The sequence below is a fragment of the Anas platyrhynchos genome, chromosome 1 (genome assembly GCF_047663525.1).
Source record: "Anas platyrhynchos isolate ZD024472 breed Pekin duck chromosome 1, IASCAAS_PekinDuck_T2T, whole genome shotgun sequence".
NCBI lineage: Eukaryota > Metazoa > Chordata > Aves > Anseriformes > Anatidae > Anas > Anas platyrhynchos.
In genome coordinates, this window is record NC_092587.1 from 200,207,960 (window position 1) to 200,221,716 (window position 13,757).

The 13,757-nt window shown below is 37.2% G+C and overlaps 1 protein-coding gene across 27 annotated transcripts in view; it reads left to right on the forward strand.

The window, feature by feature from the left end:
* Positions 1-13,757, forward strand: part of DLG2 (discs large MAGUK scaffold protein 2) — a 1,031,289-nt gene that overhangs the window by 466,368 nt on the left and 551,164 nt on the right. For all 27 annotated transcript variants that reach the window (XR_005264704.2, XR_005264705.2, XM_027462397.3 and 24 more), the window contains one exon: positions 3,917-4,078. Coding sequence is in view for 25 of the 27 variants with exons in the window: in XM_027462397.3 (XP_027318198.1) it covers positions 3,917-4,078 (162 nt within the window). In the remaining 2 variants the exon portion in view is untranslated. The remainder of the gene's footprint in view (positions 1-3,916; positions 4,079-13,757) is intronic.

Below are 13,757 nucleotides of genomic sequence, written 5' to 3' on the forward strand. Positions count from 1 at the left end.
AAGTCATTCACAATAAGTATAATTATTCAATGATTTAGGCTTCTTAATCTACTTCCACAGTCTTGGCAAGCAGACTGTGATTTCTTCCATTTTATATAATGAGAAGAGTACATTTTTTTTCTCTTTTTACTCTATAGATTGATTGCAAATATTCAGAATTCAAGCTGTGTTGCTCATTTGCAATCAGTTGGATGAGTAACATTATTTCTACTCATGACTGGATGAATGCCCAAGGACTTGTGTGTGCAAATTGTAAAGTTTGTTTTCTCAAGATACTCATCTGTATGACATTGAAATTCACTGCCTCTGAAGAGCAGTGCCAGTAAAATTCAACACATTGAAGACCACTGAAAATTCTCAAACAAAAGCGAGACAAGGTGGTACTGATATTTTAATGAAATTTAAAAAAAAATATAAAAAAAATTTGTCTAAATGGACCAAACAAATTCTACGCCGATGCTTTTAATTTTTGCCTGTACATAAAAATGAAGAAATTTAGTATATTGAGTATCAACTGTATCTATAATAAAGCTTCAGCTGCATGAAAGGACACATCACAGTTTTACCTTTATTCATTCATCTTTGTGTCTTACATATGTCAGGGTGCCTTTCTGTAGGTTGAAAGCCATTGACTGGCTGCTCTCATTTCACAAGATGTTGTAGAGGCCTGTGATTCCTATAACACACTTTGCTCCCCACATTTGCAGCACTTCTATTGCTAGCAGAAGTAATGGGTGATGTTTTTAAGTGTGGTCCAGCCATGCAGAGAACAGGGACATGTGTCCTTGAATGGCAATTCCAGCAAGATCACGTTCACCTTAGGACATGGGTCAAATTGAGTTGATCGAAAATGAAGCGTTTTATTTGCATTTTCTGCAAAGCAAAATCAAGATAGCTACAAAAAGTACTGTGGACTTTTGTAAGAGCCAATTCTTTCTGGCCCCAAAATGAACAACATATTCCCAACCATCTTCATTCATGAGTCTGTGAAAGGTAGGTTGTAAAAATAGCTTTACTTCCATTTAAGTGCTTTGTTCTGGCTATTGTGATTTGTTACTGAGCATGACTTCCCACTTTTTTTTTTTTTTTTTTTTTCCTTGAGAGTTAGCTTTGTTCAAATTTAAGGCTTTTGACCATTACCCTCTGCTAGATTCCCATCTACCATCCTGTTTAGCTGACAACTGCGTAGCAAACACAGCCTTAGAAATGCTTCTTTAGACAGTACTCTGTGAGGAGCAGTAATGCTGTAATAATCTCACATTGTAAAGAGAACAATCTCTTATAAAAAAGCATGTTCATATTAAAAATTCACAGCAGCACACTCCACTCCCCCATTATAGGTAATTACAGAGAATTTTAAATATCTGATGCTAGTTGGCAGTGTACAATACCCTGTCAGCAGCAGGCACTGATTTGTAATTTAATTATCATAAGACATCCACCTGTTCTTTTGTCAAATGAAGAGTAGCATTTCCGTGCAATCAGGCTTTTCCCTCCAGAGATTTGTATTAACCCTTAGAGAAAATACTGTTTTCTAGGGAACTGGGTAATTTCAAGGACAGAAAGATGGAGACAAATAAAGCATTCCTGAAGGAAAGTCGCAATTCTGATTTGGTATTTTCAGCCTTCTGTTCTCAGAAACTTTCCTTACCTCTAGCTTTTTGCTGTGTCAAGCTGCTTTGATTCACAGCTGAAAGCATTTCAGTGAGGGGAGATGTGGGAGGAGAGATGTATGAAAATCAATGAGTTTGGTACTAAGAACATGAGGCAAACATATAACAGGATTGACCCAGAAATGCTCTAGGCTCATACTTCATGAGTAATAAGAATACTGGGCTCGGGCTGGGGTGGGATAAGGGCAAATGGAAAAGTGGAAATCTGTTTTGTAAGCTTCCCAGTTTATGGCATACGGACAGGGATATTATCTAATTTGTTATGGAAGAGTATAGTTATCATATATATATTTTCTTTTTAATTAGAAAATACAGATTTTCACTGGAAAGTCTGCACAGAAGTGTTATGCTTTTTGGGAGCACGGGGCTTGTCATCAGCCAATTTACTGTATGCCTTGGCTCTCAGTTATGCAATGGCTACACTAAAGTGTAGTGATGGCGAAAAATCTTACGAATGCATGTGAAGAGACGTTCCCTCTTTAACATTACCTCACCCAGCTTTTTGTGCTGTAAAGCTGTATGAATGATCCAGCTAAATCTCCTTATAGCTTGAGACATTGCTGTCCTGTCTCTTTTGAAAGTGGTCACTGGAAATTTTCATTTTTATCATCTCACAGAAAGATGACTCGCATTCTGCAGTTATTTATCAAAATCATGTTTTACAAATGATTCACTTTGGAGAGGGTGTCTATGAGTAGTTGTGTCTTTTGAAAGTGTACTCACTGAATTCAAAAAATAATTGATTGCTTGGGGCTTAAGTGATTTGTGTGCCAAGCATTTAATGTGACATTGGTTGGAGTATTGTCTATTAGGCTGATGGCTTCTTGCCCAAATACTACTTGTCTGGTACCAGTCATTTCATAGATTCATTAATTATGTTATCAGAAAAGTGAAAATGTGAAGGGTTGCAAGCATATCCCAGAGAGGAAAAAGAGAATAATTCATTTCACACAGGCATTTGGAAAATAGTTGGCAAATGCAGAACCAATTCCATGTATCAGAGTGAAGGCAAGAATAAATCGGGACAGTTTCCTTTGGAAGACTGAGTAAATGAAACAACACCCCTGGGCCTGGTGCTCAAAGAGAGCGCCAGGAGCAGCACTGAAGTCTGCTTTGTAAAGTCCTTCTGAGCATACCTGAACTTGAGAGTCCTCTGTGTGTTTGTTCTGGCTATTCAAAGAAGTCCTAGATTTTGTCTTTCCTTTAGTCTTTGATTCTGTTCATTCAATATTTAGCATGCAGCTTTCAGCTGAAAACACGTAGAATAGCACTAAACACTCTCTGTGCCAAAGACTTATGATTCCCTATCTAATCTGTATTCTGGTCTTCTCCTCGTGTTCCCTGCTGTACTGTCACCATGTCCTCCACCAGCACCATGTGTAACGTGAAATCATACCCCTCACATTAGCCATTCTGTAGTCTTTTCCCTCAAAAAGTGCTTTGTGTATGCGTACTGAGTGTAGAACACAAGGTGCTGGCCAGGCTCTGTGAAGAGAGGCCGGGGCTGCCTGGGCTGGACACAGCCAGTTCCACACAGACCCACCTCAGGACATGGCTGAGCCCATTCAGTTAGGGGTTGGGGTCTCTGTGATTGGGCACCTAGAGGTCTGGTCACTTAATTTAATTTTTAGGGTTAGAGTTACATTGCTTCTTGTGCGAGTTTTGTTTTTTTTGTATTGGACAAGCTGCTTACTTCCTATGTCTCCTATGTTACTGCTCTGCAGAGCAGGAAGTTAAAAATACCTCACACTGCACTTGGCCTACAGGATAAGGGGAAAATGTTTTACTGCAGAGTTTTGCCATGCCCATAACTCTGTGGAGGTGCATGTGTGTTCTCTAGCATTACAGTATGCTGCGGTGAATGGAGAATGACTCAAATATTTTACAGAGAAAAAGCTACATAAGTGCAATTATTAATGTGAGGGTGTGAAACGTGAGCTGGCACAACAGCTCAGCAGATCGACAACTTTGTTTTCAGTATTATTGCTTGCCAATACATCTTCTCAGCTGTCTATCTGAAGGTAAAAGTTCTGTGTATCAGCATGATAATGCCACTCTTTCTCTTTTTGAAGAAGTGTTAAAAACAGAATGAAGTATTCTTTCTAGAACAGAGTAGGAAATACAAATAGTTCATCTTATATACCATATTTGCATTAATACATGTGCATTGCTTCCTTAAAGCATATTTGTTCTCCCTTTTAATCCTTTTTTCTTTTTCTTTTTTTTTTTTTTTTTTTCCCTAGAAATACCGCTATCAAGATGAGGATGTTCCACATGATCATACCCTGCCTCGATTAACCCATGAAGTGAGAGGCCCAGAGCTTGTTCATGTGTCAGAGAAGAACTTGTCTCAAATAGAGAATGTCCACGGATATGTCTTACAGTCACACATTTCTCCTTTGAAGGTAGGATTTACTGTGGCTTTGGTCCTCCACCATGAGAAAATGTATGTCATGAAGACCTTGAGAAACTTACTTTGTTGTGCAAACAAACAAGTTGCATTTTGCAAGTATCAGTACAGATTGATTGTCCCATGTCAGGTTTTTAAGTCTGGTCTATATTGCAACTGGTGATGGTTTAGTTGGCAAAGCTTGTGTTCTGGAATGGCAGACTTCCCTTCCCGATTGTCCTCATAAAATGAAAAAAATAAATAAATACTGTAAATATAACATCTGATGGAATACTGTTTTTCACATCAAAGCTACATCAAAGTCATAAGATATGGCATGACAAGGGAGCTCATTTGCCACTACTCAGATCTTTACGACTCAAGCACTTTATGTTTTCTGTGGATTTTGTTGTGATTCAGGGTGATGTAGAGACATCTCTGTTAACTAAGGTAAATCTATAAAATACAGATTGTGTGAGTGTCCTCTGATAAATTTGGCTGAGGAAAAATGCTTCTGTTAATGGTGAGCCCATATATTAATCAAAAGGAATTCCATTTCTGAAAATTTGCTTTTAAATAAGACTGCAATAGTTTGAAGATGTTCCTAAAGCTTCTTTAATGATAGGTGTGTGATAGTTTTTGTATTACTTGTTTTCTTCTGGTCTTCTGGAGGGGTAATAAAAGGAGGGGGGGGGGGTAAGAAAAGGAGAGTAGTTTTAGAAGAGGTGGTGACGTTCTGGGAAATGGATTTTGTTCAGGTATTTAACCAAGCAGCAAACAAGGCAAATGGGCTTTGCTGTTTCTGGTACCCAAAATGTGGATCACTTACCTAGTGGAGTGATTACAGTGTGGTTACAAGTGAAAGGAGATATTTGTTATTAAAGACTGATGTTAATTCAGTTGGTGATCATCAAGCTTTCTTAGAACAACCATATGAAGTAATCTTTGTATGCTGTTCCTGTTGTTTCTGTGTGTAGTTTGTACGTAGTTTGATTTTTCATGTTTTAGCAGATTTACACATTGTCTATCCAACATCTACTGCAGAAACCACTGGTAGCAAGTTGTGATACATCTTCTTATGCAGAAATAGATTAATTTAGTTGTTTGGAAGAGATTACCTCCATGTGGCCTCAGTGTAAACTCAGGGAACAACCAAAGACAAAACAATTTATTGACTGGAAGGAAAACATCCCTGATCCTTTGGGCTCTTTGAATATTAGGATTATGGTGGTGCTTCTTATTCATGAAAGTAAAAATTGGATAATATTTGGTTTTACAGGTAGAGACCTTCAAGCATCCAAGTATGCATGATCCAAGCTGATAATGTAGCAACAATGATAAAAAGCATATTGTTGTCAGGTGAAGGGTATCCTCAGACATCTGCAGTTGCCTTAAAAGAGCTCCCAGCCTAACGCATTCCTATGATAGCAGAAAGTTGTTGTCTGCAGCTGTTTCCTGAAGAGGAGGGAGGAGAGGAGCTATGCAGTATTTCCTTTTGGGAAACACTATCTCCTGCAAGAGAGCCTGAGGATTCCCAGAGCCTGAGGATTCCCAGAGCCTGAGGATTTCAGACTTTGACTATGTTCTTTTTACATCTTTCCCTCAGGTTCACAGTGGCTGTAGTGTCTTGTGCCTGCCACTTACTCTAGATTTAGTAATTTATCTCTTTAGATGGCTGTGAGGTTTCTGCTTTCTTTCTCATGCAGTCTTTGACCTGTCTTTTACCCTTCTGTAGAGAATTAGCTCAGGAGGTTGGAGTAAACCTTCTGTTAGAGCTACATTGTAGTACACTGTCTATCTGAAATGTCTACTTTGGAGTCAGTTTTGTTTCTGGTAGTTGATGGAAATACCCCTTCAGAAGCTTTTGTCACAATGATTTCTGCCTATTTGAGAAACGTCTTTCCCAACTCTCCAAAACCCTAGGTTGTTGTCTTTTTGAATTATGTGATTTTCATCCTGTGCCCTGATGTTCTTCAGTATTCCATTTTCTTCTCAGCAGTATTGCACAAAAATGGCTGCACTGAATAATGGCTAAATCTGGAGCATACTGCCCCTCAACCCACAGCATGTCTTTCCAGAAAAATGCCAAACACTGCTTTTAAAAGATTTGTTGGAAAAATGTGCCAGCAGTTTAACTATGGACCTGTCTATACCATTGTGTATATCTGTAAATAAAACGTCCCAGGGATTCTTGAAAGACTTTCTAGCTCCCAGGAGAGAGAGATTGAGCCCATCTTTATGAAGACAAGTGAATATAAATGCCTGATATGTTAACATGCTGCACAGTACAGATACATCTTAAATTTGATTCCAAGTTCTGCGTACAAAATAGTAAAGAATTTGGCTGTAGGTTCATATTCTGGATTATGTTCTTTTATGTAGTCCAGAATCATCCTAGTGGATCTGGTCTCTCTTGGGTACTGCAAAAGGACTTTGTTTTGTTAAATACCAAACTACTGAAGTGTTTTTCTTTAATAACATCTCAGCAGTTTTGTGTGCTGAATAATCCAAAATCTGATTGTCAGCCATTATGAAAATCTCTTTGAGACACCCAGGTGCTGATTGTGATAAATATTGTTTGGGAATGTTTCTGAATAGGGTTTCTGTTACTGATGTTACATATTTGTTGTCTTTCAAGTCCCTACACTGTAGCATACACTAGCCAGATTACTTCCTTTTGGAAGATTAAAAGTAAGAACAGTTGTGCTAGAAAAAACACAGTAGTGCTGAAACAGTTGTGCTGGAAAGGGTGCTTTTCCATATGACTTTTACTTCTGTAACTTCAAATTTTTACGTTAACTTTTACTACTGTTGGGTAACATTTCCCGTACACTCAACTTAGTGCTGGAAGTGCTTAATTTTAGAAAGCTACAAGCTTCTGTTAAAGGTTGATCTACCTATTAGCATGGAGAGGATAAAATTTACAACTGCTTCAGCAACTTTGAATGTCAAACACAGAAGTTTAAAAGGAACTTATTGGTTATGTAGCTGTATTAACATTTGGGGAAAATGCTAACTTTTCACCAGTGTTTTGGAAGAGAGAGTTGACATATTATGATGATAAATGTTCTTTGAAATTTTTAGCGGTGAGTAAATTGCATTTTATTAGTCTACTTAAGAAATAAGTGTGTAATATACTAAGAATATAGTTTAAAACAGTTGTCTTGCATTTTCCCTCGTTGACACTAGATGGTGCGATTAGCTCAGAATCCTTTGATCAGGTTCTAAAGCTTCAACACAGCTATTTTTTTTTCTTACATGGTTTGGAAAGCGCTAATTCAGTAAAAATGCTTTGTTAGAAACTAGGTGTCTTCAGAAAACCTGGTATGTTGGGAAGTCTGAATACAACACAGCTGTACCTGGAATTCAGTGCATGTTTTGTCTCTGAATTAAATACTTTTCTCTTTCTCTTCCATGTAGGAATAGAGCTAATCACTATTTATTAAATGAGCAAGAACCTGGCTTCTAACCTTATTATTGTGATATTAGATCTCTTGTTGTTTTAAATATATCCCCCTTTCTTTAGATAAGCCTAGGAGTTAAAATACAGATAAGGAGCTTGGATCTCCATGGTTATCTGCATATTTTGAATGCCAAGCTATTCCAGCTATCTCTATTTGCTAATTCAAAGCAAGGAGTGAGTGTAAGCGTCAATGGTAGCTGTGCAAAAAGAAGTAGCATATAATTTACTATTATTACCTTAGCCTAAGATATTTTTAAATAAGGAAGTTCAGACATCTCAGTTGCTTCCTCTTTGACAGCCCTACTTTGTAGAGCGGAAGGAGATACTCTTACCTATTCCTTTTCCTCTTGCTGCCCCAGAGTGCTCTCCTACAGCTCAGCAGTTTATAGAAAGTCAGAATTGGTGGACTGACTTTTGAGTGGAGAGAGGGAAAATCCCCTCCACATGGAGCAAGTGAGCAATTCATTTACTCAGAGGTGTCCAAAGTTAAGGTTATCCATGAAATGACACTTGTGCAAATTGGTTTTCAGAAGAATGAGATTTGCTTGTCCCATCACCACAGTACATTGATTCCATTCCATCTTTTTCCTCAACGATGGCAAAAGCCCCTATCTTACCAATTATTTGAGACTCTCTGTATCCAGCGTGGAAAAGATGGTGTTGCTGGTGTTGCTTGATCATTGTTTCTTCTCCAAACGAGGTCTCTCCCAACACCCATCCTATGGTGGGTGTGTAGAGTGTTCTGTGCACTCCTACCATCCTTTTTATCTGCTTGAGTTCAGGAGGGTCCTTCCTGTGGAGGCTGCTTGAATTTGGCATGTCCCCTTTCCTGTCTTTAATAAAACAGCTTTCTTCATCTCTGAAGCCTGCCTTATGCAAGTGTGAGTCAGACCTTACCATGGTGGTTGCCGTGCTTCTTTGACAAATTAACAAAGAAGGGGGAAGAGGCTCTAAGGATAATCCTAGATGATTAATTAATCTGTGAAAAATGTCTTATCCAGAGCTTTCTGGAAACTGTCATAAAGAATAATTTTTTTGAGTCTGAAAAAGTAGATTAAGTAAAAGCTACTTATTTTATGAATCTACATTGAATTCAATAAAAATTGAGTTCAAAAGACATTTGGAAAAATAAAATCAAAACTTCTATACTTTCAGAGGCCATAGCTTCATTTCTCAATTTGAACATTTCTGGGAGTGCTTCACTACTGAATTTTGTATGAAACACAAAGTCATGCACTGGTCACAGACACAATGAAAAAAATGAAGTCCAAGACAGTGATGTTGCAGAGGATCACTTGAGCTGTAGACTAAGTCAAGATTTTGCTGCACAGAACTTCAGAACAACGTTAGAAAATGTGTTCAGCAGGCCAGTCTAGCTGTTTTAAGTGAACAGTTGCTTGGAAGTCTTCAGTCTTTAAATACCCCTAACTACCAGGAAACCAGACTTACATGGGAAAAGCTGGTTGCTGCAGCTTTCAGCATCACCATGCCTGTGTACCAATCTGTGTAAATCTAGTTCCTCATGGTTTTTTAGGGATCATGTAAGAAACCCCATTTATTTTTCAGAGATACTAAACATCCCTAGTTCCAATTACTGTGGAAGAACACTATGTTAAAGGTGAGGTTCATGTAGGGAAGAGGATAAAGCTGAATTTGTTTAAATTTTGATTGTTCAGGTGTGACAAATAGTTGAGACTGTGTCATAGTACAGGCTTTCATTCTTGATCAAGGATGCTGCATGTGAGAGGCTCCTAAGGGTGATGAAGGACTGTGAGAAGCTGATGATATATGTGAGGAATAGAAGTCTGAAGTTTTCTGTTGCACTTGCAAAATTAATTGAGGTTATATAGAGGACATATTAATGTATGCATAGATATATTATCAAGCCATCTAAAATTTAATCTGGCATCCTTTCCTGTGCTTACACTGGCTACATTTCATAAGAATTGCTAATTTGCATGAAGTATCTTTTTAGCCCTAGGGTGGCTCAGCCCTGTAGCAATGATCTTATAATAATACTTTTGATCTCTGCCCTGGTAGCTTCCTAACATTTGTGGTAGTGGTGGTAGGTTTTTGTTGTTGTTTTGTTTTTTCCCCCCTTCTTTTTAATATGCAGTTATTGGCAAAGCCCCATACTGCAGTCTGTATCCGTTAGTGAATTTTCACTGAATATTCAGTATGTTGCTTCATTAAGATACGACACTTGTTACATGTTTAATCGTGTACTGATTTTCTCTTATCTTTTGCTGTTATGGCAGATAGGCACATATCATAGATCTGTATCTGTGATCTATGTTTTTTTTTTTTTATATAAAAATGCATTCAGATTAAGAAGAGACAAAAGGAAAACACAAATGTGCTTATGCTTGTTCTTGCTCTTAGAAGAGTAGCAAAAAGAGTTCTGAATTTTTATGCTATTTCACTTCTTTTCAAAGAAAAATAATTAGCTTACAAATTAGTATTCTGAAGAATATTTTGTTTCTCCATTTCATGTGGGCAGAAATGTCTTCCGTATTTGTGATATTTGTCTTATTGTGAAGAACATCCTAAAATGATGCAAAATTTAAATATTACAGTCCCAATGAAAAACAGTTTTTGTTTTTTTTTGACATCATATGTAGGTTCACTGTTCTGTGTGCTTCATTTTTATTTTTATTTTTTTTTACCTTGGATTTCTGACTGACTTCCCATATGATTTATTTTGCTGTAGACAGTATCTTGTTATCTTTCTAGCTTGTGACAGAATTTAAAATAAACCATATAACATTGCCTCTGTCTGTGGGTGATTTAATTGGAAAAATCTCAGCAACGTAAGGTAAACCTCAGGCCTTGTAATTCTTCATTTTTTGGCAAAATAAATGATGGCTCATGATGGACACAAGCAAAGAAAATTCTGACCATATCTACCAGCCCATTATATGTTGTTAGATTTGCCTGAAGAATAAAGAAAGAAATTTTCAAAGGAATTTGAAAATATTTTCAGGCTATGTACACTGTTTATTTTATAAAGGCCTCCTAGGTATTGCAGGTCTTTTCAAATGTTAATCTGAATTGCAGTTTCAGGAGACTCACTGTTCTTGATCTGCTGGGTGCTTTATCCATTAGTATTAATTAGCTGTTACATCTTTTATACTTTTCAGATAATGGATTTCACCTTAAGTATAGTCTTATTCCTAAGTCGTATGTTTTGAAAAAGGTCTGATAAATTGCAAATTTTTCTGGCGAAGTCTCTCACTTACAAGACAGAAAGTGAGAGATTCCAGGAATTCTTTTTTCTTTTTGTCTTTCTGTAATATTTTGCATAGAACTAGTTACTCTTTGCCTCTCTGTGATTAACTGAGCTGTTTTTCACTTGATGCACTGCCCATATAACATTCTCATAGAATATCAAATAAATTGAGAAGAGATGTGCTATTATAAAGGTGTTTGTGTGTGTATGTGATTTTTTTTTTCCACACATGAAATAAATGAAATATAGCAAATAAATCCATGGAATCACCACTAGATTATACAGATGTAAGATTTGTGTGTTCTCTTAGTTCCTTTCTTGGAGTCTACGAGTACAGAAATATCAGTTTGCTTGTAAAATATCTGTAATAGTGTTTGCCACCTTTCCGAAGTGTTTCATGACCTGCTGATGAGAAGTGCAATAAAGCATCTTGACGTTATTAGTCAGACTGTAAGAGGAGGGATTTCTCTCAGACATGTCAGACAGCTTTAACACCAGCTGTTTCCCTGAACTCGGTAGCTGAAATGCCCTTCTGTCAGACTTCAGCTACTACTGACACTTGGGAACATACTCTACATTTTAAATGAAGCATTAAACTGCCATAATACCTTTTCACTGAGGAATACCCTTGTAATTCACTCACTCAGTAGAAGCTGTATGCATTTATATATCCAGGGATGTTACACATCAAAAATGTTGTCTTTTTTCAGTACCAGGTTTAAAAAAAAAAATAAAATAGTACAAAGCAGAAGTTTTCAGCTCCAGAAGCTGTGGGTGGGTCCTCCATTAGCATGTAGAAGACAGAATTGATTTAGTCAAACCTTCAAACCTTATGGAGAAATACCTTGGCAGTCTAAGAGGTGCTCAAGATAATTTATACTTTGTTTCCAAGTGTTTCTTCTTTAAACTGATGTTACTTGTGGCTCTTATTTCATCTTGTCATAAAGTTTTGTGGAGTGTGAAGCTGTGGGGGGAAAAACAAACAAACAAACAAAACCCAACAGATTTCTGGCATTTAGATGAAAAAACATCTTCATGAATAGCCTAGTATTCACCTATTTTCAAGAATCTAATTTAAATAAGAACTTCGGGGGTTATTGTTATGTAGCATCGTGATATCAATAGCTATTTGAGGCTTCTCAGATTTTTCAAATGGAAAAACTTTTGCCATGTGGTTCCCTGCAATATATCTATTCCAGCAGATCATTTCACTTGCTTTCTAATAATTTCTTAATGACAATAGTGCTACTGAAGCTTATACAATTTGGGAAATGTCACAAAATAGTCAGCAGTCTTGATGACTCAGGTGACTTTTTTAAGATTTGCACTGTTTGCTAAATTGATCTCTCATAGTACTTCTTGCTGTCTTTTCTGTTCCTATGCTATTATTTGTCTTTTCCATGCTTAATCAGTCTTGTTATGCTACTTTTTCTCTGAATTGCACTCAGGATCCATTCCTGTATTTCTTCTTTAGGTCTTTATTCCCTACTTTTGTTATAACCATTCCTACACCTACACATGGATTTTGTTAATACTGTGAGCCACCCACAAAGTACAAGTTTCTACCAGGTAGCTGTTAACATGTAACGATTGATGCCCTTCTTGTTCAAGACAATTGCATTTTTATTGATCATTTTGCTTTTTCTCTGCTGTGAGAGAATAGGAGTTATGGTTCTCCCTATCTCCCCATTGTCACACACGGTCTTTATGAGCAGTTTGTGTTGATTTTGTTTACTGCTGGAAGGTGTTTCCCCCTCCCCTCAAGCAAAAGCAATATGAAATGCACTTGAATGTCATCAAAACTAGTGGGTCACAGTTGCCTGCTGAAATGGCAATACTCAGGGCAGCTTTTATCCTGTTGAGACTTCCAGAAACTCTGAGCAGTGGCGGATGCAATTGATTTGTTTTTATTTTTTTTCAGCCAACAGACTTGAGCATTTTGTATTGCATCTGTTATCTTCCAAATGGGAACAGAACATGTCCTTTTTATACATAAGGGCTAGAAGTTAGCTTATTAGGTTAATAAGTATCATGCAGAAAATGACCATGTTCTCAAATAAATATAAATAGTTTATTTTTTTCTTTCCAAAGCCTTCCTTCTTTTACAGTTATACTAAATATCCGTGTGGACTGCTGCATTGATCAGTCCTTAGCAGCTGAACTGCATGCTTCTGAGCCAAAAATTCATTAAACCTGATAATTGACCTAATAAAATGGTTGCAATTGATAACATGACATTGGAAAGGCTGAAAAGAGTAATGGTGTTTTCAACAAATAAAAAAGTTTCTACTTTGAAGTCTGTGTCACAAATTGTGTCTTTGATCAAATAGATGAGCAAATTCCAAGCAGAGAAATAGAATTTTTAGTGATAGCACATGGCATGTGAGTATAAAGGCTTATATTAATTACTGGGAAATAGCTAAAATAGCGCAAAGTTAACAACTTAACACTCAGAGTGTTAATGACATCAACCAACTTCTGAAGACCACACTTGCATCTGATTTCACATTCAAGTTGCTGCTGTTTCCTCTCTAGCAGTCATTAGGCAGTTGTCTTCCTTTACTATTTTGCAACAGATCTGCTGCATTAGTCTTCAGTTCAAACTGGGCTATTTTCCTAATTATTATGTTCATAACTTGACTTCTGCTTTGTATTACTTTTTTCAGTATGCTGGAGATGTTGATATTTAGTTAAAGAAAGTAGGAATTAGTGCAGACAGGGCTGCTTCTTCATTGCTTGTGCTCTACTAATAGCTGTAATGCCAGAGAATGTCTGGAAAAACTAGCTCAAGCAATCTCAGTCGAACTAGCCAAGACAGGTTACCATTGCTGAAAATGCTAGTGACCTATGCACTCATACAGACAGACATCAGGATTGATGAATTTTAATCCTGTCTCTATTTCAGAGTGTAAACTAGGCCACAGGGACTACTAAACACTTGCACCTCAAACACTACTGAAGAAGTGGAGCTGCATGTGTAGACAAAGGTAAAGATCAACCAGC